General features: G+C 51.7%; 1 protein-coding gene across 9 annotated transcripts in view; it reads left to right on the top strand.

Annotated features, from left to right (window-relative positions):
* The window catches only part of AKAP1 (A-kinase anchoring protein 1), a 38,407-nt gene extending 16,386 nt beyond the window's left edge, over positions 1–22,021 (top strand). For 5 of the 9 annotated variants that reach the window (XM_023244713.2, XM_023244714.2, XM_023244715.2 and 2 more), the window contains 10 exons: positions 4,546–6,184; positions 8,701–8,876; positions 10,464–10,590; positions 11,137–11,264; positions 13,607–13,784; positions 15,192–15,342; positions 15,797–15,864; positions 17,273–17,346; positions 17,551–17,613; positions 18,161–22,021. In XM_023244713.2, the coding sequence (XP_023100481.1) occupies positions 4,570–6,184; positions 8,701–8,876; positions 10,464–10,590; positions 11,137–11,264; positions 13,607–13,784; positions 15,192–15,342; positions 15,797–15,864; positions 17,273–17,346; positions 17,551–17,613; positions 18,161–18,235 (2,655 nt within the window). In that variant the 5' untranslated portion in view covers positions 4,546–4,569 and the 3' untranslated portion in view covers positions 18,236–22,021. Of the gene's footprint in view, positions 1–3,894; positions 4,018–4,545; positions 6,185–8,700; positions 8,877–10,463; positions 10,591–11,136; positions 11,265–13,606; positions 13,785–15,159; positions 15,343–15,796; positions 15,865–17,272; positions 17,347–17,550; positions 17,614–18,160 lie in introns of those variants that run through there. The other 4 variants (XM_023244710.2, XM_023244708.2, XM_045044215.1 and 1 more) reach the window with 3 other exon arrangements.
* The last annotated feature ends 1,972 nt before the right edge of the window (positions 22,022–23,993 follow it).

The following is a 23,993-nucleotide window of genomic DNA, read 5'->3' as shown; positions in this document are numbered from 1 at the left end:
TACAAGCGTTAGAGGTGTTTTGGCAAGCTGCAGAGCAGTGTTGTGTCCCCAGGTGACAGGTCTCTGTGTTTAGTGTAAGCTAGGACTGGGAACAGAAGGGACGAAATGGGGACTAGGGGATAGTGACATGGGGGAGCCAGAGTCTGGGTTGTGGTGTGGATCAACTAGGGTGCCTGGCCAAAGCAGGCTGAGAGTGTATGCTTGAGTGTGGGCCTCTGCTTCTAGCCAGTTCCTGGGATCTCTGGAGGTGGGGCAGGGGTCAACTGCTGGACCCTTGGGATCAACTTCTAGTACCAAAGGGTTGGAGGCATCTCCCAGAGAGGGCGCGTACAAGCAGGGGGAGGGCCAGAGAGAGGAGAGAGAATCCCAAGGAGGCCCTGTGCTGACTTGGGCTCAATCCCACGAACTGTGAGACCGTGACCTGAGCTGAAATCAAGAGTTAGACGCCTAATCGACTGAGCCACCCAGCTGTTTTTAGAGGCGGTTTGTATCTTGGTTAGCAACTCCCTCCTTACACACACCCCCCCCATACTGAGTTTGGCTTTGGGCCCTTGATCTGTAAAACAGGGAAACTGCCCTCTGTGTGTTAAGTTTTAGGATTCTTCATCTTCCTCTCTACCCCATTCCATGTAATCTTTTTCCTGAGATCAGAGAATTGGTAGGAGACTGTGGGAATCACAACTATAAAACCCTGTAGAAATGGGATTGTCTGGTTAATAAGGAATCAGAACCTAAATTGACTGCCAAGAAGAGAACTTGGGTTCAGACCCCAGCCACACTTTCCGTTGCGTGTGACCTGGTGGGTGGGACTGACAGTAGGCCATGTGGTAGGCATATTGCCTTATCCTGAGAGCATCCTTCCCCCATGACCTCTATTCCTTCTCAGATTTTATTTACTTTTATGTGGAAGACATTGAATACAAAGCAAATAGCCTGTATGTAATTTGCCACTTTTTTGGGGGCGAGCACATTGTTCCAGAACAGTGGTTCTCTGACTTGAGTGTACATTGGAATCATCTGGGTTAAAAGAAAAAGAAACACCTGGTGCCCTGATCTGACCCTCAGAGATACGGATTTAATTGATTTGGGTGCCACCTTGGCCTTGGGAATTTAAAAGTTTCCCAAGTGATGCTAATGTGCCACTAAGTTGGAGAACTGCTGAGAGAGAAATTTCAAAATCTCTCTCCCTGGAAGGAAGACTATATTGGCAGATAAGAAAAAAACCTAAAAAACCGAAACGCTATCAGAACTAATAAAAGACATCAGTAAGGTTGTAGGATGCAGGGTCAATGTACAAAACCTTTGCCACCCTTCCAGCCTAGAGGCTTGGTGTGTGTCTTTCCTGGTTTGCCTATAGGGTTGTCCGGGCACAGACAGCACACACAAGTGGTCCGGGTTTGACCTTGTGTCTCACAGCAGTGTTTGCATGTCTGTACATGAGATCCCCTTCTCTATGACTGGCATGTCCACGAATTCTGCAGTGTGTTTAGCAGTGATTCCCCAAGAGTTGTTTCAAACGATGCCCCAGTGACCATTATATAGACCTCTGTGCAGAGCTGTTTTTATTTTTTTTTTATTTATTTTTTTTTTTTAAGAGAAGATTGCAAGGGGGTGCCTGGGTGTCTCGGTTAAGCACCCAACTCTTGATTTTGGCTCAGGTTATGATCTCACGGTTTGTGAGATTGAGCCCCGTGTCGGGCTCCATGCTGCTTGGGATTCTCTCTCCCCCTCTCTCTGCCTGCATGCTCACACACTGTCTCTCTCTCCCTCTTTCTCTTTCTCTCCAAAATAAATTAAGCTTTAAAAAAAAAAAAGATTTCAGGTGTGGTGTTTTTAGGTCATAGGAGGTATGGTCATAACTTTTTTTTTTTATGTTCATTTATATTTGAGAGAGGGAGACAGAGACAGAATCTGAAGCAGGCTCAAGGCTCTGAACCGTCAGTACAGAGCCTGATGTGGGGCTTGAACTCACAAGAGATAGTGAGGTCATAACCTGAGCCGAAGTCAGACACTCAACGGACTGAGCCACCTAGGCACCCCTTAACCTTTTAAGAGCAGTATGAACTTCCCCTCCTTGGCCCATACATTGCCTCATTCTCTTAAGACATGAGTGGGTTTCCAGACTTAATGTGGAGTAGAACCTGAGTTACAGTCCTTGGTTATATGATTTTGAACCTTTAAGTTTTTTTTTTTTTTTTAATTTTAAGTTTATTTATTTTGAGAGGGGGAGAGAGAATACCAAGCAGGCTTCGCACGGTCAGCACAGAACCTGTGGTAGGGCTCAAACTCGGGAACCGTGAGATCATGACCTGAGCTGAAAACCAGAGTTGGATGCTTAACTGACTGAGCCACCAGGTTCCCCTAAGTTTTTATTTAACCTCTACACCCAGCGTGGGGCTCAAACTCCCAACCCTGAGATCAAGAGTACCGTGCTCCACCAATTGAACTAGCCAGGCGACCCTGCATGGAGCTATTTATTTTTTAATTTTTTAAATTAAAAAAATTTTTTTTAATGTTTATTTTTGAGGGAGAGAGACAGAGGCAGAGACAGAGCGCAAGTGGGGGAGGAGCAGAGAGAGGGAGACACAGAATCCGAAACAGTCCCAAGGCTCCAAGCTGTCAGCACAGGGCTTGAACTCACAAGCTGTGTGATTATGACCTGAGCCAAAGTCAGACGCTTAACTGACTGAGCCACCCAGGTGGCTTTATTTTTTAATTTTTAACGTTTATTTATTTTTGAGCGAGAGAAGGAGAGGGGCAGAGAGAGGGAGACACAGAATCGGAAGCATGCTCCAGGCTCTGAGCTGTCAGCACAGAGCCTGACATTGGGTCGAACTCACAAATGGTGAGATCATGACCTGAGCCGAAGACGGATGCTCAACCGCCTGAGCCACCCAGGTACCCCTACATTGAGCTATTTTAACCTTGATGATGGCAATACCTTCCAAACCAGGTGGTTGAAGATTAAGTGATGCAAGGGAGAGTATCTAGGGAGGTTCTGTGTTTGAATGTGAAGCTGTAAGGAACATCACTGAAGCCTGGAGGGATTCATGGGGTCTTCCGAGTGTGGCCACTGCTTAGCTTCTGCTTTGTTTTCTAATCCCGTGGATTTACTTCAGATATTAGCAAGAAGGTTTATGGCTTTCCCCACCCCCTCACTTTGGGGCTGAAGATGTTTCCCAGTGTTCCTTCACAAACTGTAATGTGGTTGTGAATCCCCCGGGGGTCTTGTTAAAATGCAGCTAGTCATTCAGGTCTGGGCTGGGGTTGCCTTTGTAGCAGGTTCCCAGGTGATGCTCGGTGTTTCTGGCCCATAGACCGCACTTGAAGAAGTAAGGTCCTACAGCAGTGGCCCCCAGCCTCCACTGAACTTGAGAACCACCTGGGAACCGTGTGCTCTGGTTTTGCCAGAGACCATTAACATAATTAAACCAGGAAGAGTTGTTAAAGCCTTTACATTTGTCTCTGCAACAAAGCTCAAACCCAAATTAAGGTATAATTCACCATATCAGTGGAGGAGTTTTGGTTTTAAGACGTCTTGTGATTTTTGCAGACAGATTAAAATTTACTGGCATGGGAGGTACTGAGTTACAAGCATTCTGGAATAAGTCTGTCACATACCTCTAAAGAGAGCTAACCCTGCTTTGCATAGCACTTAATACATAGCTCATCTTCATCTCAACCATCCTTTATGAGATGTGTCCCCGTCTTATGATGAAGAAAACTGAGGTTCCTATCTCCTTTACACGTCTACCACCTTCTTCTGTCTAGGCCCTTATCATCTCTCCTGGCCTGGATCCAACTGACTTAGGTCTCCAGGTTCCTGTCACTTGATATGCTGTTTATCCTACTCCCAGAATCACCTGGTAACAGTTTGGTGTATGTGCCTTGCAGACCTCCGCTGGTTCTCTGTTGCCTACAGGATAAAATCCAGACTCCACAGTGAGGCCCCAGAACCCTCATCGAGTCCACTAAGCAACTTGATTCTTCAAGCATGACCTGTATCTCCATGCCACTGTATGTTTTGCTGGTCTCTTACCCTGGAGCAACCCCCTCATCCTTTTGAAATCTTCTTCATCCTTTGCTCCAGCTCCCTCTTGCTACGTAACGGTTTCATTGACTCATGATTTTGTGGGTGCATGTGCGGGACATACATACATGTGAATTTCAACAGGCACTTAAAAATACTCCAACATCATCTGAATAGATAAGTGTTCTGGGAGTTTAGGGAACTAAAACACTAGACACACTATCCCCTTGGGGGAGCATAGAATTTGGCATTGAGGAGTGATGCAGGAAGGGATTTGGGCCCAAGAGAAGGCTTGTCTTGTTTCAAGGGAGCGTGCTCAGGAGGAGGGAGCAGAAGGGGGCATCTCTCCCTACCCACCCGCCTCCAGTGGATCACACATAGGGTGCGAGCAGGAGGAGGGATGTCGCTTACAGAGGCAGGCAAAGGGAGAGAGAGTAGCTGGTTGTCTTTCCTGTGCAGTGGTATCAGGATCCCCCTACCTGGCTCTCATCGCATCTCTCTCTCCTCCTCTCCAGGTATCATTTCTTCAGGCCTCCAGGATGGCCATCCAGTTCCGTTCACTTTTCCCCTTGGCATTGCCTGGAATGTTAGCACTCCTCGGCTGGTGGTGGTTTTTCTCTCGTAAAAAGCATGTCAGCAGCCAGGACAGACAGGTGGAGGCCAGCACTGTGGAGCTGAGGGCTGGCCACGCCATCAAAGAGCCACTCCCCATGGAGGACCCCCGTCCTGGAGTAGCATCCACGCCCCCCAGCGTTGCGCTGCCCGCGGAAAAAGAGCTGTCCACCTTGAGCCAGCCTCCCGCCGAGCCCCTAGCCTTGCTGCGGGCACATCCAGCCTGTCGCAGGTCGGAGTCCTCAGGCAGCCTTCCTAACAGCACAGACGTGAGATTTCGACCGGGAACACGCAGAGATGACAGTACAAAGGTAGAACTAGCCCTGACGGGTGATGAAGAAGCCAAGTCCATTCCTCCTGAGTGTCCCCTTCTGACCCCAAAAGGTGTTCCTTTCCCCCACGAAGCGGCCGAGGCGTGCAAGCAAGAGTCCCCGTTCAGTGGGCCGGCAGGGCGGGGCGGGCAGGGCCAGGCTGCGGCCCCCCAAGAGAAGCCAAGAGAGACGGGTGGGGCGGAAGGCACTGGCGACGCGGTGTCAGCAGAGAATGTGCCGGAAGAGAGTGTGTTGTGCCAGGAGCGTGGCTCTGGATCGCAGACCAGCAAGTTGCCCACCCTGGCTCCCTTGGGAGGTTCCGGGGAGAAGGGGAAGGGCCGCCCGCCACAGGCCGAGGAGGACGCAGCAGGGCAGCTGCTGAGCAGCCTCGTGGGGTCGGCTCACGTGGAGCTGACGGAGGACGGCGAGCCGCCGGTGCCTCGGGCCAGTGGCAGAGCCTGTGATGCACACCGCACAGGAGAGCCGGGCACAGGGGGCGCCGCGGAGCAGAATGAGAAGATTGAGCAAGCTGCCTACCAGATCATCTCCAAAGTGATCTTGGAGGCGACCGAAGAGGTGCTGGCCACCACCATGGGCAGGATCGCAGGTCGGGTGTATCAGGCCTCGGCCGGGCAGCTGCACGGGCAGAAGGAGGGGAGCCGCGCCCCAGCCTGCCAGAAAACCGCCCCAGGGCGAGAGGCCGAGGAGCCGGCTCCGGCCGCCATGGAGGCAGAGGCGGCCTCGCGCGTGTCCGTGTCAGAGTCAGACGCCACCCTCCTGTTGCCAGGCCCGCCCGCGGAGGACCTGCCACCACCAAAGACCTACGCGAGCTGCCTGAGCAGCCCTCTGTCCAGCCCCAGCAAGGAAAAGAAGCCAAAGAACTCTGCACACCACATCTCCCTGGCCCCCTGCCCACTGCCCGCCATCCCCCAGGGGGAGTTGCTAGATGGGGCACGTGTCCTGGTGGAAGATACCGGATGTGTCACCTGCACCTCTGACAGCAGCCAGAATGTCCCTTCAGTGGTCTCTGAGCAGTGCTCAGATTCCATCAGCGTTTCAGGGCTTGAAGACTTGTGCACGGACACCAACTCAAGCCCCAGGGACAAGGCCATCACCCCGCTGCTGCCAGAAAGTACTGTGCCCTTCAGCAATGGGGTGCTGAAGGGGGAGCTATCTGACTTGGGGAATGAGGATGGATGGACCGCGGATGCGGAAGCAGATCATTCGGGAGGTAGGAGGGTCTTGGGCATCCCTCACCTAGAGGACGGGGTGGCAGGGTGTCTGTTCGCTGGCCAAAGGCTGCTGGTCTGCCTCTCCCTCTGCTGCTTCTGCAGTAAGAATGCTCTTCGACTCTGTGTCCCAGCTGGCCTGCAGAAGGTCGGGGTACAGCGCAGCAGTGGTGGTTAACCGAGAAGTTGGGCTGCCCTGAGCCCCCCAAAGCCCCAGGAGCTGTAACTTGGTTCGGCAGCCAGGGACCCTCCCTAGTCCTCCTGAAGGAGCCAGCTCAAAGTTGGTTTCGCTGATTAACCTCAGCGTGCCTCTTTTTTCTCTCTTTCAAACCAACCTCTTAAAGGTTTTTGTAATGGAGAAGCCTCCTTAGCTTAATCCAAAGTACCAAGAGTGGGTGTGAGCTTTTTTTTTTTTTTTTTGAATGGTTGATTTCCTTTTAATCATGTGCTTGTTCCCATGTCTTCACCTGCCTTCCTTCTCCAGAAGCTCTTACCGGGTAAGTGCCCAGGGAGCGGCCACGGCTTTGACATTGCGGGAGGCTCTCGCTTTCCTGCCTTGTCGCCACTGTTCCTCGGCACAGAGCCCTCCACCATTTCCTTTCCGTGCGGCCGCAGCTCCACCCCGGGAAGGAGGGGCACTTTGGTAACCAAGTATCCACTGGGTTTTTCGAGTGCTGACCCCAGCGTAGACAGTTCAGACCGCTAACTTACAGGTCAGCAGCTCCTGACCCTGGTTTTGCAGCCACCCTGGGGTATTTTCATTTATCTCCCGGAAAGAGGCCATGAAGATCCCCTCCCCCGGGGGGGTCTCTGATCTGCTTGCTCTGGAGCCATTCCCTACCCTCTCTGCTCCAGGCAGGTTGGGGGTCTTTGCTGGGAGTTTTACTACTTGCAGCAGTACTTTCATCATAGCACACTTTGTCACCTTTGACACTGCTGATTTATGTACCTCTAAAGGAAAAAACTCCTCATTGTGATCATGAGCGTACAAGGCCAGAGACTGTAAGATGCATCCTAACGTCAGGGATGTTAAAGTCGCTTGTTTGTTTGTTTGCTTGTTTGTTTAATAAAAAAGATCTTAAAGTGGGTAAACAATTTTTTTTTTTTAAGAATAAAGGAATTTCCCTTTGTCTGCTGGCCCTCAGCCAAATTAACAGGCCTGCCAGCCGTGTCATGCCACCTCTAGATTGATTGTGGCGGCTACTCTGCTGCGGTGATGGCCTCGTGTTTAGATCTTTTGGAAGAGAAGGCGGTGATGGGGCGTGGTGATGGTGGGGAAGTGTGGGGACAACAGATTCGAACTTGGCGGTACCATTTGCCCAGCACTCCGTTGTGCGCAGCACAGGCTCCCGCCTCCCCCACATCTGCACCTTGGTGCACGGCCCTCCCTGTGCGTGAGGAAGTTGAGGCTGAGCGGGGCTGGGACCACCAGCTAAGGAAGCTGGCCTGTGAGCACAGCCTGCTAGAGTCCTGTGTGGTCTGAGCCACCTCTGGGTGTCCTTGGGGTGGCCAGTATCAGCCAGTCCTGTTTTGTTCGGGAGAGGCTGGAGCCCCTGATGTTGAAGGATGAAGTCACTTTCAAGGTGATTCTTCCTTAGCTGGGAATGGAATCTCTTTTAAGCCTTGCTCTGCATCCAGACAGTACATGCATTGCTTGGCAAAGGATTGTGTCCAGAGTTTGGAAAAACCATGTGGATAATAACCTAATTAGTAGACTCTCAGGAGCGATCTATTTCTGGCAGTTGAGTCGTCCATATTTAAGCTAGAGTCCTCTTAAGCTGGTCTGGACCCGTTTTTCTGAGATGGCCTCCTGGCACGTTCTTGAGCAAGAGTGGAGCAGACCACATTGATCTCAGGGTCCTGCTTCCTGCTCTGTTGTCTGGAGCATGAACTTCAGTTCAGTGTTTTGACCAGGAGTTAAAGACCCACCATGAGCCCAGAAGAGCACTCAGAGTTGCACAAGTCAGGCCTAAGAGAGGAAGAGGAGAGCCGCTTTCCTCCGTCTACTTCCAGTAGGCCCCAGGTGGTATGGGATGAGAATGGCGCCTTCAAGGGTGGACTCTTTCTAGCTCTGCCTGGCTGAAGGTCATGGCCCTTGAGCCCAGGCCTGGGGCCTTGGGGGCCTTAGAGTCTCTTGGTTTGAGGGGCTGGCATAGGCAGAAGGGCGTGGGCCAGTTGTGACTGGTCGGTCTCCGTGGAAGCCAGCACCTGACACCCGGCTCCTGGGACCGTGTGGACCTGCTGGCCCGCTCCCCCGCCCCGTGGACTCCCCTTCCCAGCTCACCACTTGTCTCTGCTCAGGCAGCTGTGGCTGGGCGTGGCTGCCAGTTCAGCAAGTGGGGCTGTGAGCGACAGGCTAAAATTAGGTGTATCTACACCCCCAGTTCTCCTTTCATTGGGGTCGTTCCGAGCCTTTTAGACTGCGGGTTGACAGCCGCCAAGCTTGAGGAGGGGGTGTGGGGCGGGGGGCCTCCTGGGAATGTGAGTTCGGAAGTTCTGCATTATTGACTTCTCTTAGCTGGTGTCTGTGTGTCTGTGTGTGCCGCTTCCTCCCCTGCAGGATCGGACAGGAACAGCATGGATTCAGTGGATGGTTGCTGTGGCCCCAGGAAGACTGACGGTTTCCAGAACGCCCAAGCGGGCTCCAGTCCTAAGAAGGTCGACCTCATCATCTGGGAGATCGAGGTGCCAAAGGTAAGGGCTGCAGGGTCATGGGGCTTAGGGGGAGGGACAGTAAACCCGAAGCAGTCCCTGAGTGAGCCAGAGGCCGAAGGGAAGAGGGAGCACCACACTCTGCCATGTTCGGAGAGCTTGCTGTGAGGTGGAATCCCCTCAGCCGCCCTCAGGAGGGGCCTGTTCTTGTCCGCTTCAGACTCACAGGCCGCTCGCTCCCCACTGGGGCTGCCCTGTGTGTGTGTTCTGGGGCTCAGGTCATCTGAGATGCCCACAAAAGCCAGACTGAGGATGTGGGCCAGGCAGGAGTCCCTTCACTGCGCTCTGCCTGAGCTCTCCAGCGCAAAGTAGATTTGGTAATTGAGCACAGCATAAGTCCATATTTCGGAGAGCTTGAAAAGTATAGAAACGTATGAAGAAAATAACAAGCGGCTCTAGTCTCACCCCCGAGAGTGACTGTGAAGACTTTTATTTCCTTCTCATCTTGCACCCTGTGGTTTTTAAACAAAACTGAGATTATGTTGCTTTAATTAATGCTTTTAAATATTTAACAATTTAATTTTCCTGTGTTATTCTCTGAAAATATAATTTTAACTGCGTTGTTCGTTGTGTGAACGTCAGTTTACTTCACCAGTCCCCAAATCCAGGGTGCTTAAGTGGTTTCTAGCTTCTTGCTGTTCTAACTTACAATTTATGAGCTTGATCTTGATGTTTATTGCTGGGGCTCAGAAATAATTGGCCAACTGAATTCTCCTGGGCGCTTAGCTCCCTGCTGCTGTGGAGACTTGGCTTGGTTTGAACTCTGGGTCAGGCGGGCTGCTTTGACCCCAGGGTGCTGGCTCCCTTGGTGTTTTCTCCTGCCGTGACCCTGATAGCAATCCTGCCCTCTTCTCCTTCAGTGGTTGCAAAGGGCACGCCCAGGCAGCTCTGGGTGCAGAGCGACTGTGTCCTTTGTGGCTCTGCTGGGGTGGGGTCGTTTGGGATCATCTCCGAGCTTGTCTTACATCATGGCTAAGTTTGGCTTCTTCTGTCTGCCTTGAACTCTTGGCATGCTGGGCACTTTTGCAAGCCTCGTGCTCTGAAGGCTGCAGCCCGCTATCAATTGGCAGCAGAAGCCCAAGGGTTCTTTTGACTTTTACTTTCAAACGAGCCTCTATCTTTGAAACCAGATAGACTTGAAGAGGTCAGAAACCAGATAGACTTGAAGAGGTCAGAGAAGTCCTAAATCATGCTTGTGCTGGTGAAACATCTAGTGTAGATTTCGGAGGAGAATATGCTGCTTTGCAGCTTTCTGGATGTAGGCCAGGTTGTCAGAGGAAGAAATGGGAACTGCTGAGTCCTGGGGGCCAGACTGTGTCGTTCAGCCACTTAGTAGCTTTGTGATATTGGGTGAGTTACTTAGCCTCTCTGAGCTTGTTAATTTGTAAAACAGTGATAAAGGTATCTGTTTCATGGTAAGTGCTTACAGCAGTGCCTGGCAAATGAGTGCTGGCATGTTAACGGTTAATATGTTTGAGCTTGACCTTGTGTAAAACAAAGGTAGGTCTTGGGGAACGCAGGGAGTTGGTTTCCCATTAACACCCCCAATTGTCTCTCTGTCTCTCTCAGCACTTAGTTGGTCGGCTAATTGGCAAGCAGGGGCGGTATGTGAGTTTTTTGAAGCAAACGTCTGGTGCCAAGATCTACATCTCAACCCTGCCTTATACCCAGAACATCCAGATCTGCCACATAGAAGGTCAGTGGCACCTGCCACCCTTTGTTTAGGTTTCTTGCCTGAAAGCATTTGAGTCCCAGTTCTTCCCCTTTTGGGATCTCAGTCTACAAATAGAGAATGCTGATCATCCCAGGTGATCTTCAGCCCTCCTCTCCAGTTCAGGTACTTGAAGGGGCCTCTGCTCCCTCCCCCAGATCTTCTGGCCAGGAGAGGCATGGGCACTCAGGCAGGCTGGGGCTCCTGGCCTTATAGTGCCCGCTGCCTCACACACCTCCCTCGCAGAGCAGAACGGGATTCCCCTCCGGTCGGTGAGGGCTGGGCCTTTCCCATCTGCTAGCCTCCTATTGCATTCAAAGCATGGACACAGCGGCAGAGGTACCATTTGAAAGGTCAGTGGGTTTCAAGCCTCTGTAGATGCTTTTCTTCTTAAGGCAGAACTTAGCTGTTTGGCACTCTAAAGATTTACTTGAGCTCTGGGAAAAGTCTGGTGGAGTGGGGGTTGTGTGTGAGTTTGGTTTTGCAGTTTGTCCTACCCACTGTGGCTCTCCTGCTTTTACCCCCATCTAGGCTCTCAGCATCATGTAGACAAGGCGCTGAACCTGATTGGAAAGAAGTTCAAGGAACTGAACCTCACCAATATCTACGCTCCCCCACTGCCGTCACTGGCACTGCCTTCTCTTCCGATGACTTCCTGGGTGAGCATGCGCCTGGGGGACCAGATCCTCTTGCCTTCCTTTCACCCCAGCCTGCCCCAAATAAGAAACTCCCGGGGCGCCTGGGTGGCGCAGTCGGTTAAGCGTCCGACTTCAGCCAGGTCACAATCTCGTGGTCCGTGAGTTCGAGCCCCGCGTCAGGCTCTGGGCTGATGGCTCGGAGCCTGGAGCCTGTTTCCGATTCTGTGTCTCCCTCTCTCTCTGCCCCTCCCCCATTCATGCTCTGTCTCTCTCTGTCCCAAAAATAAATAAAAAACATTGATTAAAAAAAAAAAAAATTAAAAAAAAGAAACTCCCAAGACTGTGGGCCCACAAGGCCAGGAGCTCGTTGACATCTCTGACCTGTCACCTCTGGCCTCCTCTGGTCAGTTCAGTTATGCTTCTATTTTTTTTTTATTTTTGAGAGAGACAGTGCAAGTGGGGAAGGGGCAGAGAGAGAGGGGAAGGAGCGGAGAGAGAGGGGGGCACAGAATCCGAAGCAGGCTCCAGGCTCTGAGCTGTTAGCACAGAGCCCATCATGCGGCTCGAACCCACTAATTGTGAGATCACGACCTGAGCGGAAGTCGGACGCTTAACCGAATGAGCCACCCATGTGCCCCTCAGTTATGCTTCTAGTCTGTGTTTTCTGGGGCTGGGCTTTAGGGCTGAAGTGCTGGTACAAAGCCAGACGTGCCTCTGTCCCCACTTGGAGGGATGGTTCTCCTCAGGCCAGCACCTGTTGTGTTTTTAAGGCATTTGCCTAGGAAGGATTATGGTCTATCCAGGAGACCGGGTGCACTTGGCTGGCTTGGGTCTCCTTAAGGCTGGTGCTGTGTGCAGAGTCACAGCCTAACCCCTCTGAGGCCTGGGTGGGACCCACCATTGTGGGCTTGGATGGGCTCGTGATGGGTCCTTGTGTTCCTTACTCCTAGTTGAGCTGGGCCTAGTGGTGGCCCTAGTGAAGGATTCCCTTTCCCTTTCCCTTCTCATGGGAAATACCTAGATTATTAAAGGAGAAGAAATTCTCCCCACCAGGCTGCGGAAACCCAGAGGCTCTTTGGAGGGAAAGCTGACCTCTTGGGACCTCTGTGTGCTGGAGGCCGTGACGTTTCTGCGGCCTGTCACTCAGATCCTGCAACATGCCTCCAGCTCCGTTTGAGCTTTATTTCACTGGTAGAGGAATTGTAGGGTTTTGTAGGCCAAAGATGACTGTTGCATTTCACACGTGGGCTGAATGTGCTCCTTCAAGAAAATTGCCTCCCTAGCTTTTGTTTGGGATGGTTGACTTCTCGGTTCTGTATCTTGCCCCCTCCAAAGATCTCTGTGCCGTGGGTGAAGGCAGGGGATGGAGGTCCTGTTATCTTCTGTGGATGTTTGGGAGTGGGCTGAACCCCACTCTGTCCTTTACTTCTGAATCATAGCATTTTTCCCAGCAGGCTTGGACCAGACCCGCTCTTAAATTATACACAATTGAGCAGTTGTTAGGGCTTCCTCCCATTGTTCTCTGTGTGGAGAGGAGATCCCAGATACCTTGCAACCAGCAGCACTCGGGGGAGGTGGGGAAGTCAGAACTCTTAGCCAGAGGTGTGGCCACAGACACACCTGGATGGTGGACTAGACATCTTTCTGTGTCCAGGCCCACCTAGATGTTGCCTGTAAGGGAAATTAGTGTCTAGGGATAAGTCTTTTTGAGACCAGGCTTAGCCTCTGCTAGGGCCTGTAATGTGGCGCCTGGCCACTGAGCAAATCTACATTCCGAATCGCAGAGTGGGAAGGACTTGGGAGGGTGTCTGTGGAGTGTAGAGAGGAAGAGACAGTAGGACTTTAACAGTTGGGTCCTTGTTGGCAGGAAAGCGGAGGAGAGAGAGCCTGTCAAACTTGAAGCTCCTGGGATCAGCTGCAGGGCCACAGATGCTGGCTGGGGGGCCTGAGGGCCTGCCCACCTCTTATCCCCTGGTAGCTTGTTCTCAGTGGCCCCTCATTCCCTTGCCTTCCCTGGTGCTACAGTCTCAAGTAGCGGTGGGGGGAATGGAGGCTCTGGTTCCTGGACCCTGCCCGGGGCCCCTCACTCTTTCCACAGCTGCCTCCTCCCTGCCCAGCCCTGAGGCGAGGCCACCTCTGGAGGTTACTGTTGGCATTGCAGGACATGGCCTCTGAGGTGTCACACTTTCCATGGCTGAAGTAGTTTTCCTTGAACTTCTGCCATTTGGGTGCCATGTTGCGTTGGGTTGTCATGCCCTTTTCAAAGAGGTGCCAGTTCAGAGACTTGCCCTGCAGCCTCAAGGCTTACTTCAAACCCGAGGAGGATTGTTGCAGCGCCTGCTGCCCCTTCTCCTTCTCTGCAGCTCATGCTCCCCGATGGCATCACTGTGGAGGTGATCGTGGTCAACCAGGTCAACGCTGGGCACTTGTTCGTGCAGCAGCACACGCACCCCACCTTCCATGCACTGCGGAGCCTGGACCAGCAGATGTACCTGTGCTATTCCCAGCCCGGGATCCCCACCTTGCCCACCCCGGTGGAAAGTAAGTGCTGCCCTGGGGTCAGCGGGGAGCCCTGGCCAGGCCATGGGGAGAGGTTTTGGGGGTGGCCTGTTCTGCCCTTGGTCTTGACCCAGGAGGAGGCTGTTCTGGGATCCTTCATGGGAACAGCATCCCTGAGTGCTTGCCAGCAGGATGGAGTTATTGTGGGCTGGGTTACCCAGCGAGCCCAATGGAAATGGTCTTCCCACTGGCTGACAGAGTCCCGTGGGGTTGGAGTAGAGTTTTAACACACGAATTCTAGCTCTGCCATGTATCTGTGGAATGGGGCTGATGCCAGCTTGTTCCAGGAATTAGGGTTGGATTATTCTATGTAAAGAGCCTGATCCAGATGGTGATTCTCGTAGAAGCTCCTGACGGGCAAGAGGCCTTTGTGGTGGGTTGGTTCATCTCCGTTTGACAGATGAGAAAACTGAGCCTCTGAAGTCGAGGGAGTTGCCTAGGTGACACTTGAGCAGGAACCAGGGTCCTGGGGTCTAAACTCACTTGTGGTCTTGAGTCTGTCCTTTGTCACAATTTTCTTTGTTGCCCGTATTGCGAGAATCCAAGGTCAGAACATCTCTTCACCCATTGCTATCAGGGACTCCTAACCTGGAGCACCCTAGGGGGCTTCAAGGCATTCGAGAAATCTATGAAGTTACTGAGATCACAGAAATAAGGATTTAATTTTCATCAGAGTCTCTGTTGTTGCCTCAATCCAGCAGTGAAGACCAAACTGGGGTCTGAGTGACTATGCCAGGGGTTCCCCTTAAGGGTCAAGGTCAGGACACAGTGTGGTCAACTGAGTGTGCAGGCCCTCAGCCTGTAGTTCTGTTTGTTCTGGCCCTGCTGCTACAGGCAGGGGTTGGTGGCCGCTGGCTGCCAGGGACACGTGTGCTCTGAGCAACTTCCTGAAGCAAAGGCTAGAAGAAGCGGGCGTAAGCCTGCAAGTCCCCTTCTGATCAACTTCTGAGTTGTCACGGGCCGGAACAGGCCCTAGACGCCAGGCCAGTGAGATCTGCCACATTTGGAGGTTTTTGATTCTTTCTGGGACTCTCCCTTAAGAATATAAATCCCCCTTCCCTGAGTTTTAGATTTTACTTGGTTTCTTCTGGCCAATCCTTATCTATTTCAGGCTCTAGTAGGTTTCAGAGTAGATGGATCTGGAAGAATGCTTTTTGGTCTGCAGAGCTTTTTGGGTGGCATGTGGGAGGCCAAATTTCCCACATCTAGGTCCTTCCCTTGGCCAGTCTCGGGCTCCAGGGAGGCTGTGGGGGCTCCTTGCCATTCCCCTGCCCGGTGGAGGCACAGGACTCTGAGAAGTAAGGTGGGGAGGTGGGTAGCACTGACCGGGGACCCTTGGTGCCCTGTCCTATGCCAGGACTGTCCACACGCTCTCTTCCTGCCCTGCAGTCACGGTCATCTGTGCTGCCCCCGGCGTGGACGGTGCCTGGTGGAGAGCCCAAGTGGTGGCCTCCTACGAGGAAAGCAATGAAGTGGAGATCCGCTACGTGGACTACGGTGGATATAAGAGAGTGAAAGTGGACGCGCTCCGGCAGATCCGGTGGGTCCACACTCCTCCGACGAGCGCGTGCCATGCGTGTTGGGGCTGTGTGATCTCTGCAGAGCTGGCACGGTTCTACCAAGCCTGGGACGTAGGTTGACCCTTTCTCCTGCTGCCTACTCTGGTTTGGCAGGGTCTGATAGGAACCTACCGCACTGCTCGCCTCAGTCAAACTGAGCTAGAAAGGCCTGTTTTGGGGAGGAGGTCCCCGGGTATTGTAGGGCACAAGTGAAGCAGCTCCTCTGGGAGTTGGATGTGAGCACTCCCTCTGAGGTCAGGCTGCAGCAGGGAGGTGGCCTGCATCCAGGGAGCCACGGCCTCCTTGCCCATCGTAGAGGCCTCTGCTTCGCTTCATCCTGGGTCGTGGGGGGCTCACAGCCCGAAGCAGAAGATCGGTATTGGAGTGGAGTCAGACTTCAGGTTCATAAACAGGGTTCCTTCCTTACCTTTCTAGGTCCGACTTTGTGACCCTGCCATTCCAGGGAGCAGAGGTCCTTCTGGACAGCGTGATGCCCTTGTCAGGTAACGGTCGAGGCCTCTGGCTTTGTGGGAACAGTTGTTGAGAGTGGGTCTTTCTCTTTGAGCGCCTTCCTTTGCACCCAGAGGGCTCATGCTGAATGAAGATTGCTGCGTCTGACAGAGTCCTTGATTGAATAGGTCTGGGCCAAGGCCCAAGGATGTGCATCTCTCTGACGAGTACTCCGGTGATGCCAGTGCTGCTGGCCCTGGACCCACCTTTCAGGACCGCCGTTGTGGACTTTACCTAGACCTCCGACCTTGAGAGGTTGCAAACACAGACACCTTCCAGAACATAGTTGAGACCCAGAGTCCTAGCATGTGTGGTTGAGGGCAGGCATTGAGGCCACAGCACTGCTCAGCTAGGCCCTGTGGGGACCATGCCAGCACCGAGCCGTGTGGTATCTTAGACTAACTGCATCCCCTGAGGGTAGGGGACTAACAGTGGTCCTGGGCAAGTTGGTTAGCCTTGCCATTGTTTGTTGTTGTTGTTTTTTTTAAACCATTTGGAAAACGGGATAGTACCTGTCCTTCAGGGCAGCTGAGGAAATTATATAAACCTAGGAACTGATATGTGGATGGTGGTCAAGTTGCAGCTGTCGATGACCAGGATGTTTTCTATTTGTAGGTAATAGTCCGATCATCCCACACTCTTTAATCTTGTTCTTGTCTAAAGCAGTGAAGTACATTAGAGGCACTACAAGTCTGGTCAGAGTCCTGTCAGCTAGAGCACTGGGCAAGGCCTGTCTCCTTTCCTTATTGCTCTGTCCAGCATCCCTCTCCATTTCTGTCCCACCTCCACAGTCCCGCCCAGCTGACATGCTCCCTCCCTCATCAGGCATTCCCAGACCTTCACGAACTTGCCTCTCCCATCCTTACCACCTCTTGCCTGGGCTGTGTCCTTGTGCATAACTTTATAATCCGACAACGAGGGCTGCCTCCATGGCTTGCTGCTTAGATTCGAAACCCACCTTCACCACTCTGGGGGCTGGTCGACTTCAGCCACCACCTTAGTCTCTCTGTTCCCACCTGGAAAGTGGGGATAACATCACATTCGTAGGGTGTTGCTGCTTCAGTGGAAGAAGATCTACAACGTGTTCAGCCCAGTCAGCACGCCAATAGGTGGTGGTCGTGGTGGCAGCAGTGTTCCCATTGAAGGCGAGGTTTCCGTCCCTTTGGGCCCCACCTGCGGTGGGTGGGTGACCTGTAGCGGAGACCCTGTGAGTGTGTCCACTTGGAGCCCCGTGGAGGCCTGGCCTGTGTCCCTGTCTCAGGCGGCTCTTCCAAAGGAAGTTGTCACGTGCCCGGCAGCACCTGAGGCATCTTCTTGGAAAAGCCCTGGAAGCTGTGTAAGTCACGACAATGCTTTGCCTTGGTGAAAGCCTACCTGCTGCTTTTCTTTTTCCTTCCAAAGACGATGACCACTTCTCACCTGAGGCCGATGCAGCTATGAGCGAGATGACGGGAAACACGGCACTGCTGGCTCAGGTGTGTGCGTGGGGGCGGCCAGGCCGCACGGGGGCTGTGTGAGGAGCTTCCTGCCTGGTGTGGGCACAGCCTCCTGGCCTCTCTTATCCAGGATCTTGGATTCCTGGGAACTGCCCTTCGAATTCCTTTCTCCTTTGTGGCTTGGGTCCTGGGCTGAGGAGGGGTGCATGGGGTAGCTTTTAAACATGCTTGCTTTTTTTCTAGGTGACAAGTTACAGTCCAACTGGCCTTCCTCTGATTCAGCTATGGAGTGTGGTTGGAAATGAAGTAAGTTCTGTTCTTTAAGTTGCTGGCCGGCAGTCATGGGTTGATTTGGAGCTGGTTCTGCTATTGTCTCCGCTTGAGACCATCAGAAAACTATAGGCCTGTAGCCTGCACCTGTAGCGATGGCGGGAGACGTTTTTGGTCGCCACAGTTGGGGGTGGTGATGCCAGTGTCGTCTAGCGGGTGGAGGCCAGGGACTGCTGCTTGGCTTCCTGCCGTGCGCAGACAGGCCCCACGACAAAATGTCAGCGGTCCTTCCTGGATCTTATCCAGACCTTTCTGAACCCTCTGTCCATTGGGTTTTCCATTGCGTTTCTTGGTATTAAAGCTCAGATTTCTTCAGTGTATTGAAAAGCCTGTCGTCCTGCCAACAGAACATTAAGTAAATGCCCCTTGTTGGCCTAGAGGGGTCCTGCCCCCGCCCCCTGTCTCTCTCGGACCTGTCGCATGCAGTGGTTGTCTGGGACTGTGAGAGGGAGAACCCACGCTGGCTTGAGAAATGGCCCCGGGGTGCAGTGGGCAGAGCTCTCAAGGGAACTTTGTTTTCTAGGCGGTGTTGATAAACCGGTCGCTGGTGGAGCGAGGACTTGCTCAGTGGGTAGACAGCTACTACGCAAGCCTCTGACCCCCGCCCCCCACGGCCTCGTCGGAGTCTCTTGCACTGGTGACGCTGGGCTTGGCGCTAAGGCAAAGACTTTACATCAGAATAACAAACGTTATCTTCCCCGGAAAGTTCTCTTTTTTTTGTACTGTAGTCACGTTGACAAGGAGGGAACCGTGGGTTCTTTCAAAGCCATAGGATGGTGTTGAACGAGCCAGTTGGCTTAACCTGGTTCCAAGCCTTTACAAACAAAACAAAACGAGACAAAAAGCCGAAGTAGAAAGGGTGGCAGCCGGGCTGTCCTCCACCACCTGCACTCCGCCGTCCCCCCCCCCCCCCTCCGCAAGACCGAACCACCGCAGCCACCGGCTGAGGGCTGTGCTGCTTGCTTCAGAGGGTTTCTTTTACTTCATTCAGAATCTTTCTTCAGGGAGCAAGACATGAAATCACTAATCGGCATTGATTACTTGTACAGCTGTCGTAAATGAATTTATGATGTTTAACCAGTTTTTATAAACTTCATCTAGGTCTCTCAGAAGGCAGACTTTTTAATGCATATGTAAATACGAAGCAGTCATACCTCTGGCCTTGGTCCCTGGGGGAGGGAAGCTGTTATCTCGCCAAGCCTGGTTGTAATTTGTAACCATTTTCTATTTGTGCAAACTCTGTAAATATATGTTTAAAAAAATGTAATATTTTGTATAAGATACACTGGAGAACAAAGGGAACTCAAGATTTTTCCACACCCACATCATCTGTGAGCAGAAGTTCCTTCTGCGGACTACAGCCGCCTACCTGGGCCAGGTCCTCAGGTGGCTTCCTGGGTGCTGGCTGGACAGGGTGACTGTGTGCTATAGATTGTGATTGGGGCTTTTTTTTTTTTTTCTTTTTTTTTTTTCTTCCCTGTACAAATTTGTTAAAAAAAAAAAAAAAGAAAAAAAAAACATTGAATTACCTTACAGTGGTGTGTTTTGATTCTTTTTTAGACTGGCTTTAGCATTGTGCGATTTAAGAAAGTAACTTAAACTTCTATAAACCTTGAATCGTATACACTGTACCTTTGAGTCCCTTTCTTCCGTGCTGAGAAGGGTTGGCATGGGGAGTGAGGTGGTGATTGTGTGCGGTGGCCTGGAGGGGCCTGTCTAAAGGACACCCAGGGCTTTTAGGACATCGGTTAGCCAGAGATTTCCATCCAGCTTTTTCCTCTCCTTGCCCCACAAGGTGGCAGCCAAGCTTCCTCTGGCTTCCCCTCAGGAGTGTCTCAGATAGCCAGGCCTGACTTTAAAGCACCGGTTTTCAGACGTCTTTGGGTGTTCTCAGTAGATCTTTGCAGTTATTTAATGCATTGCAGTGGTAGGAGCCATATCCCCCTACGTGGGGAGAGCTTTGATCTACCAGCCCCTCCTCTTAGGGCAAAGGCAGGCCTAGGCCAGGCCCATGGCTCGGGGCTTTCCCGCCCTTCAGGGGTCTCTGGAGAGCTGAGGCTGCCCAGAGCTCTTTCACACTGAAGTGATCCTCCCAGGGAGAGGCTGTGGCCCCTCTCCCCGGCCGGGGGTAGTGAGTGGTTGGCGGCCTGTGCCCCTCCTCTGAGGATCAGCTCCTGGGACCCCACCTCAAGGCAGGGAAGTAAATGAAGTAAAATCATGGCAGTGTCCCCTGCTGGTACCGAGCTTGGCCCAAGGCCAGCTGTCATGCGGTCTCTGCTGCCGCTAGTTCAAAGTCCCAGCAGTAGTTGGCTGTGACGTGGGCCAACTTGGGTCACGCCCAGTCTCCCTTTCTCTGTGCAGTTCTTCATTCCTGGAACAGAAACTGGTGTGGAGGAGCCTTCAAGCTAGTTTGGGGACAGTCCCAAAGCCTGGTGTGCAGATGTGGCCTTCAGCTTTGACTGGAGGGAACCACACGGTTGTGGTGCCTGGAGGTGGGCAGAGGGTGGTGGACGAACAGAGACCAAAGCCAGGGTGGTCCAGACAAGACGGGGGCTCCCGGGGGGACGGGTTGGGGTGACGAGTGATGTGGCAGGATCCCCTGAACAAGGCCTCCAGGATGGGGGTGGGGGGAGGTGGGGCAACGGGGATGAGGGGGTGGGCTGCTCAGGTCTTACAGCCTTAACCTTCAGGAATGGGTCCGTTTAAGGAAGTTTTGGTTTATTGGGAGGAAAAGTGCGTTTGGAAGGTGGGGAAGGGTATGTACTCTTCGAATAGACCCTTCTCAGATTCGAGTTCTGAGAAAGGTGACTTTGGCCATTTTGCTGGTAATCTTGTTGCTCTTACAGAGGAGAGGATTTAAGGAGGCCCTCGCTCCCTCATTCTGGGCATCGGCCCTCCGGACCAGAGTATTTTAGACCCATTCTTGGTCTTTAGACCTGTTTTTGTGTAAAGATTCATTTTTGAGAGAGTGAGTGCAAGCGGGGAAGGGGCAGAGAGAGAGGGAGACAGATAATCCAAAGCGGGCTCTGCACTGACAGCGAGCCTGATGCGGAACTCGAACTCAAAAACCGTGAGATCATGACCTGAGCCGAAGTCAGACGCTCAGCTGACTGAGCCACCCAGGGGCCCCTAGACATGTTCTTTGAGTTAACCGAGCCATCCAGGGGACAGCTTAAGTAGGAGTTTGAAAGCTCATGGTGCTGGAGGGAGACTGGATAGCCCGCCATGGGGTGTGGGGGAGGGAGGCTAGTTGTCACGAGGGGTGTTTATTCCAGCTGCTGGCCCTCTGGCCCTCGGGGCCCTGCTAGGTGTGTCTGGTCCCAGTGGGGGTCAGTATGGGTTCTGGGGTTACCGCTACACCTTGCGCGCCCTCACGCATCCTGCTTAGCTGCCACAGGAGTGATGGAGAGTTTACTGGCTCAGACGTCGTGCTGTTCAGCAGGGAATACTTGGTCCTCGTGACACCCCAGTGAGGCGGGGACGGAGCCCGGACATAGATGGTGACTTGAGAAAGTGGTTTGCAGTGGGAGACTCAAAGCCAGGCTGTTGCCCCAAGCCACAGCTCCTCCGAAGCAACGCGAGGGTGGCTTGCGCTTTGTTCCACATCCCCACCTAAAGGCTGCACTTGCTACATCTTTGGCCCGCAGAAGAGTTTTGCAAGTTAGCATGGGAAAACACCACGACAGGAGGTGCTCAATCATTTGGCTTATATGAGAAATTAAAATTTAAGAAACATAAAGTCAGGAGTTACATGCCGTATCTAGGCCGGAATGAACATTTTGAATCTTTGATGACCCAAGAAGGAAAGAACTCTGGAAAAGGTCATATATGGACCGAGAATAGGAAATTTGGATTGTTTGTAGACCAGCAGTGTTTGAAAGAAATACGGGAGCCACACATGTAATTTAAAGTTTTCCAGGAGCTCGATAAAAGGGGCGGGGGGGGGGGGGGAATAACCAGGTGAAATTAATTTTAAGTTTGTTTAACCCCACATTTCAACATGTAATGCACATTAGAAATATCATTGCGATTTTACAGTATTTTCATACTAAGTGTTTGGAATCCCGTGTGTATATTTTACACTTCTGGCCTGTCTTTTCGGACTAACCACAACTCAGGTGCTCCGTAGCCACAGGAGGCTGCAGCGTCAGGTCCTGGACCATCCCATCGATCACCATCACGCCACTATTAACAGCCTCATGTTCGTCCTTTGCAAAACGTTCTAGGTTCTTTTGCACATTTATTGTTCCAGATGAACTTCAGAATGATTTTTTTGGGGAGGCAATCATGGCGAACGTTTTACTGACATTTGGGAAAAAAATGCATGTTGCTGGTTTGTTACAAAGTTTTATGTGATAATATATTAAATCAAGCTTGTAAATTATTCGTATCTGTTGTTTTTCTTACCCTCTCCTTCCAACGTTTTTTTTTTGTTTTGTTTTGTTTTGTTTTCGTCTGTACTTTCCATTTCCAAGAAAAAAAAAGCACATTAAAGGCTTCTGGTATTGTCACGTTTTCCTGTTTTTCTTAACTGGAAACTTGTAAAAGGAGCTATTACGTTACTTAGTTTGAGAAAGCTCACGGGTGGTATTTTCTCATCAGTGTAAAATATCTTTGGTATTCTGTTTGGTGCTTTCTGTTTTAAATTTTGTATATTTTTCTGTCATTTAAGCAGGTGGGTGGATGGCTTGTAAACAGCACACTGCTGGAATTTTGTTTTTTTTTAGCAAAATCTACGAAGTCACTAGGTGAATCTGACTTCTTCATTGTGGTCACTGTTGCATTATGAATTGCCATTTCATTCATTTTTCTGTTATGTTTTCTAACTTTTATTTATATATGTTTTTGCTTTCCTCCCTTGCTTGACTCGAATTTTTCCATGTAGTAAAATTAGCATTTAACACCTTGTTCCTATGTTATCAGCAGATAGGAGTAATTCACCAGTAACATTGAACTTATATTTCTCTGACTCTCACACGGTTAAGGCCTCCTTTCTCCTCAGACAAGAAGAAACTCAGCAGAGAGATTTCTGCCCTTCTTCCTACAATTGTGCGTGTACACCCTTTCCCTGCCTCCTGGGTTTTGTTAGAATCCTCTAGAACCCAGGTCAGAATTTCACATAGGCCTCTGTCTCAAGAGTTTTAAATAGTGACCTTAAAGTTCAGTCACGTTATCAGGAAACATGTTGGCCCAACTTTGTTTCACTAGCTTTACTACTCATTCTTATGCACCTGTTCCTGAGTTCTTGATTTCGATTCACTTTTGCCTGGAGTAGTACTTTGACTTTTTTTGTTTTGTTTTGTTTTGTTTTCAGAACACCTTGTATATCTGAACATTTCTATCTTTTTGTCCTGACAACACCGGCCGTTGTTAGACTGAGCATCCCTGTTGGAGTGAATGTCTTCTTGCCAAAAATTCCACCCTCCATCCCTGGAGTAGGATTGTATGTCCTAGTGCTCCTGAGCTCGGGCGTGGTCAGGGAGAGGTGGGTCGAGGCAGCGTGTGTCCCAAGGCAGACTCACGTTTTCTCTCCCTCTGGCCTAGTCCATGTCCCTGGGTCCCGGCGTGAAGATGTGTAGAACAGACTTGCAGCCGACCTCCCAGTGCATGTTGGTGTGTGAAGCAAGTCTGGCATAAGTCACTGAGGTCAAGGTTGTATGTTATCTTCAGTCTGTTCCAGCCTGTCCTGATTGATGGTCCCTCGTAAGGACTCAGAGCTCTGGCCCTGGGACTGGGGGCAAGCTCCTTGCCCTCTCTGCCCCCAAACCCCCCATCTGTGAAAAGAGGGGGTAAGTTAGATGAACACAGAGGCACTTGCCAGCTTTGCCTTTAGACTGATCTCTGTACATAAGAGCCTTCCTGAAGATTCCTGTTAATGAGGCTGGCTTACTTTGCATTTTTACAAAGCAAATCACCTAGGCGAGATCTTGGCTGTTGGTTGCTAGAAATAGGCCCAGGTGACATCTGCTGGGACAGACGCCGTTTGAGAAGCCCTGGAAGGCACCAGAAGGCACCGGAAGGCAGACACCCCCTACCTCGGCCCAGGATGGATTTCTTGCCTTTCTCCAGCTTCCTTGGCTTCGTGACAGGCAGGAGCTCTGTCTGCTCTCACTGATCCCTCTGTCTCCACGGAGTGTCTGCTGTATGCCCTGCATCCTGCTAGGGGCCTCCATTGAGTGCCTGCTGTATGCTGAGCATCCTGCTAGGGGTCTCCATGGAGTGTCTGCTGTATACCCTGTATCCTGCTAGGGGCCTCCATTGAGTGCCTGCTGTATGCTGAGCTTCCTGCTAGGGGCCACAAGGGTGAGTCCCACACTGACCCGTTAGGAAGCGTCTCTGTGGGAAGGTAGGCTCTA

Source organism: Felis catus, chromosome E1 (genome assembly GCF_018350175.1).
Source record: "Felis catus isolate Fca126 chromosome E1, F.catus_Fca126_mat1.0, whole genome shotgun sequence".
Taxonomy (NCBI): domain Eukaryota; kingdom Metazoa; phylum Chordata; class Mammalia; order Carnivora; family Felidae; genus Felis; species Felis catus.
Note: the sequence above shows the minus strand (reverse complement) of the source record. Positions and strands in the feature narration are given on the sequence as shown.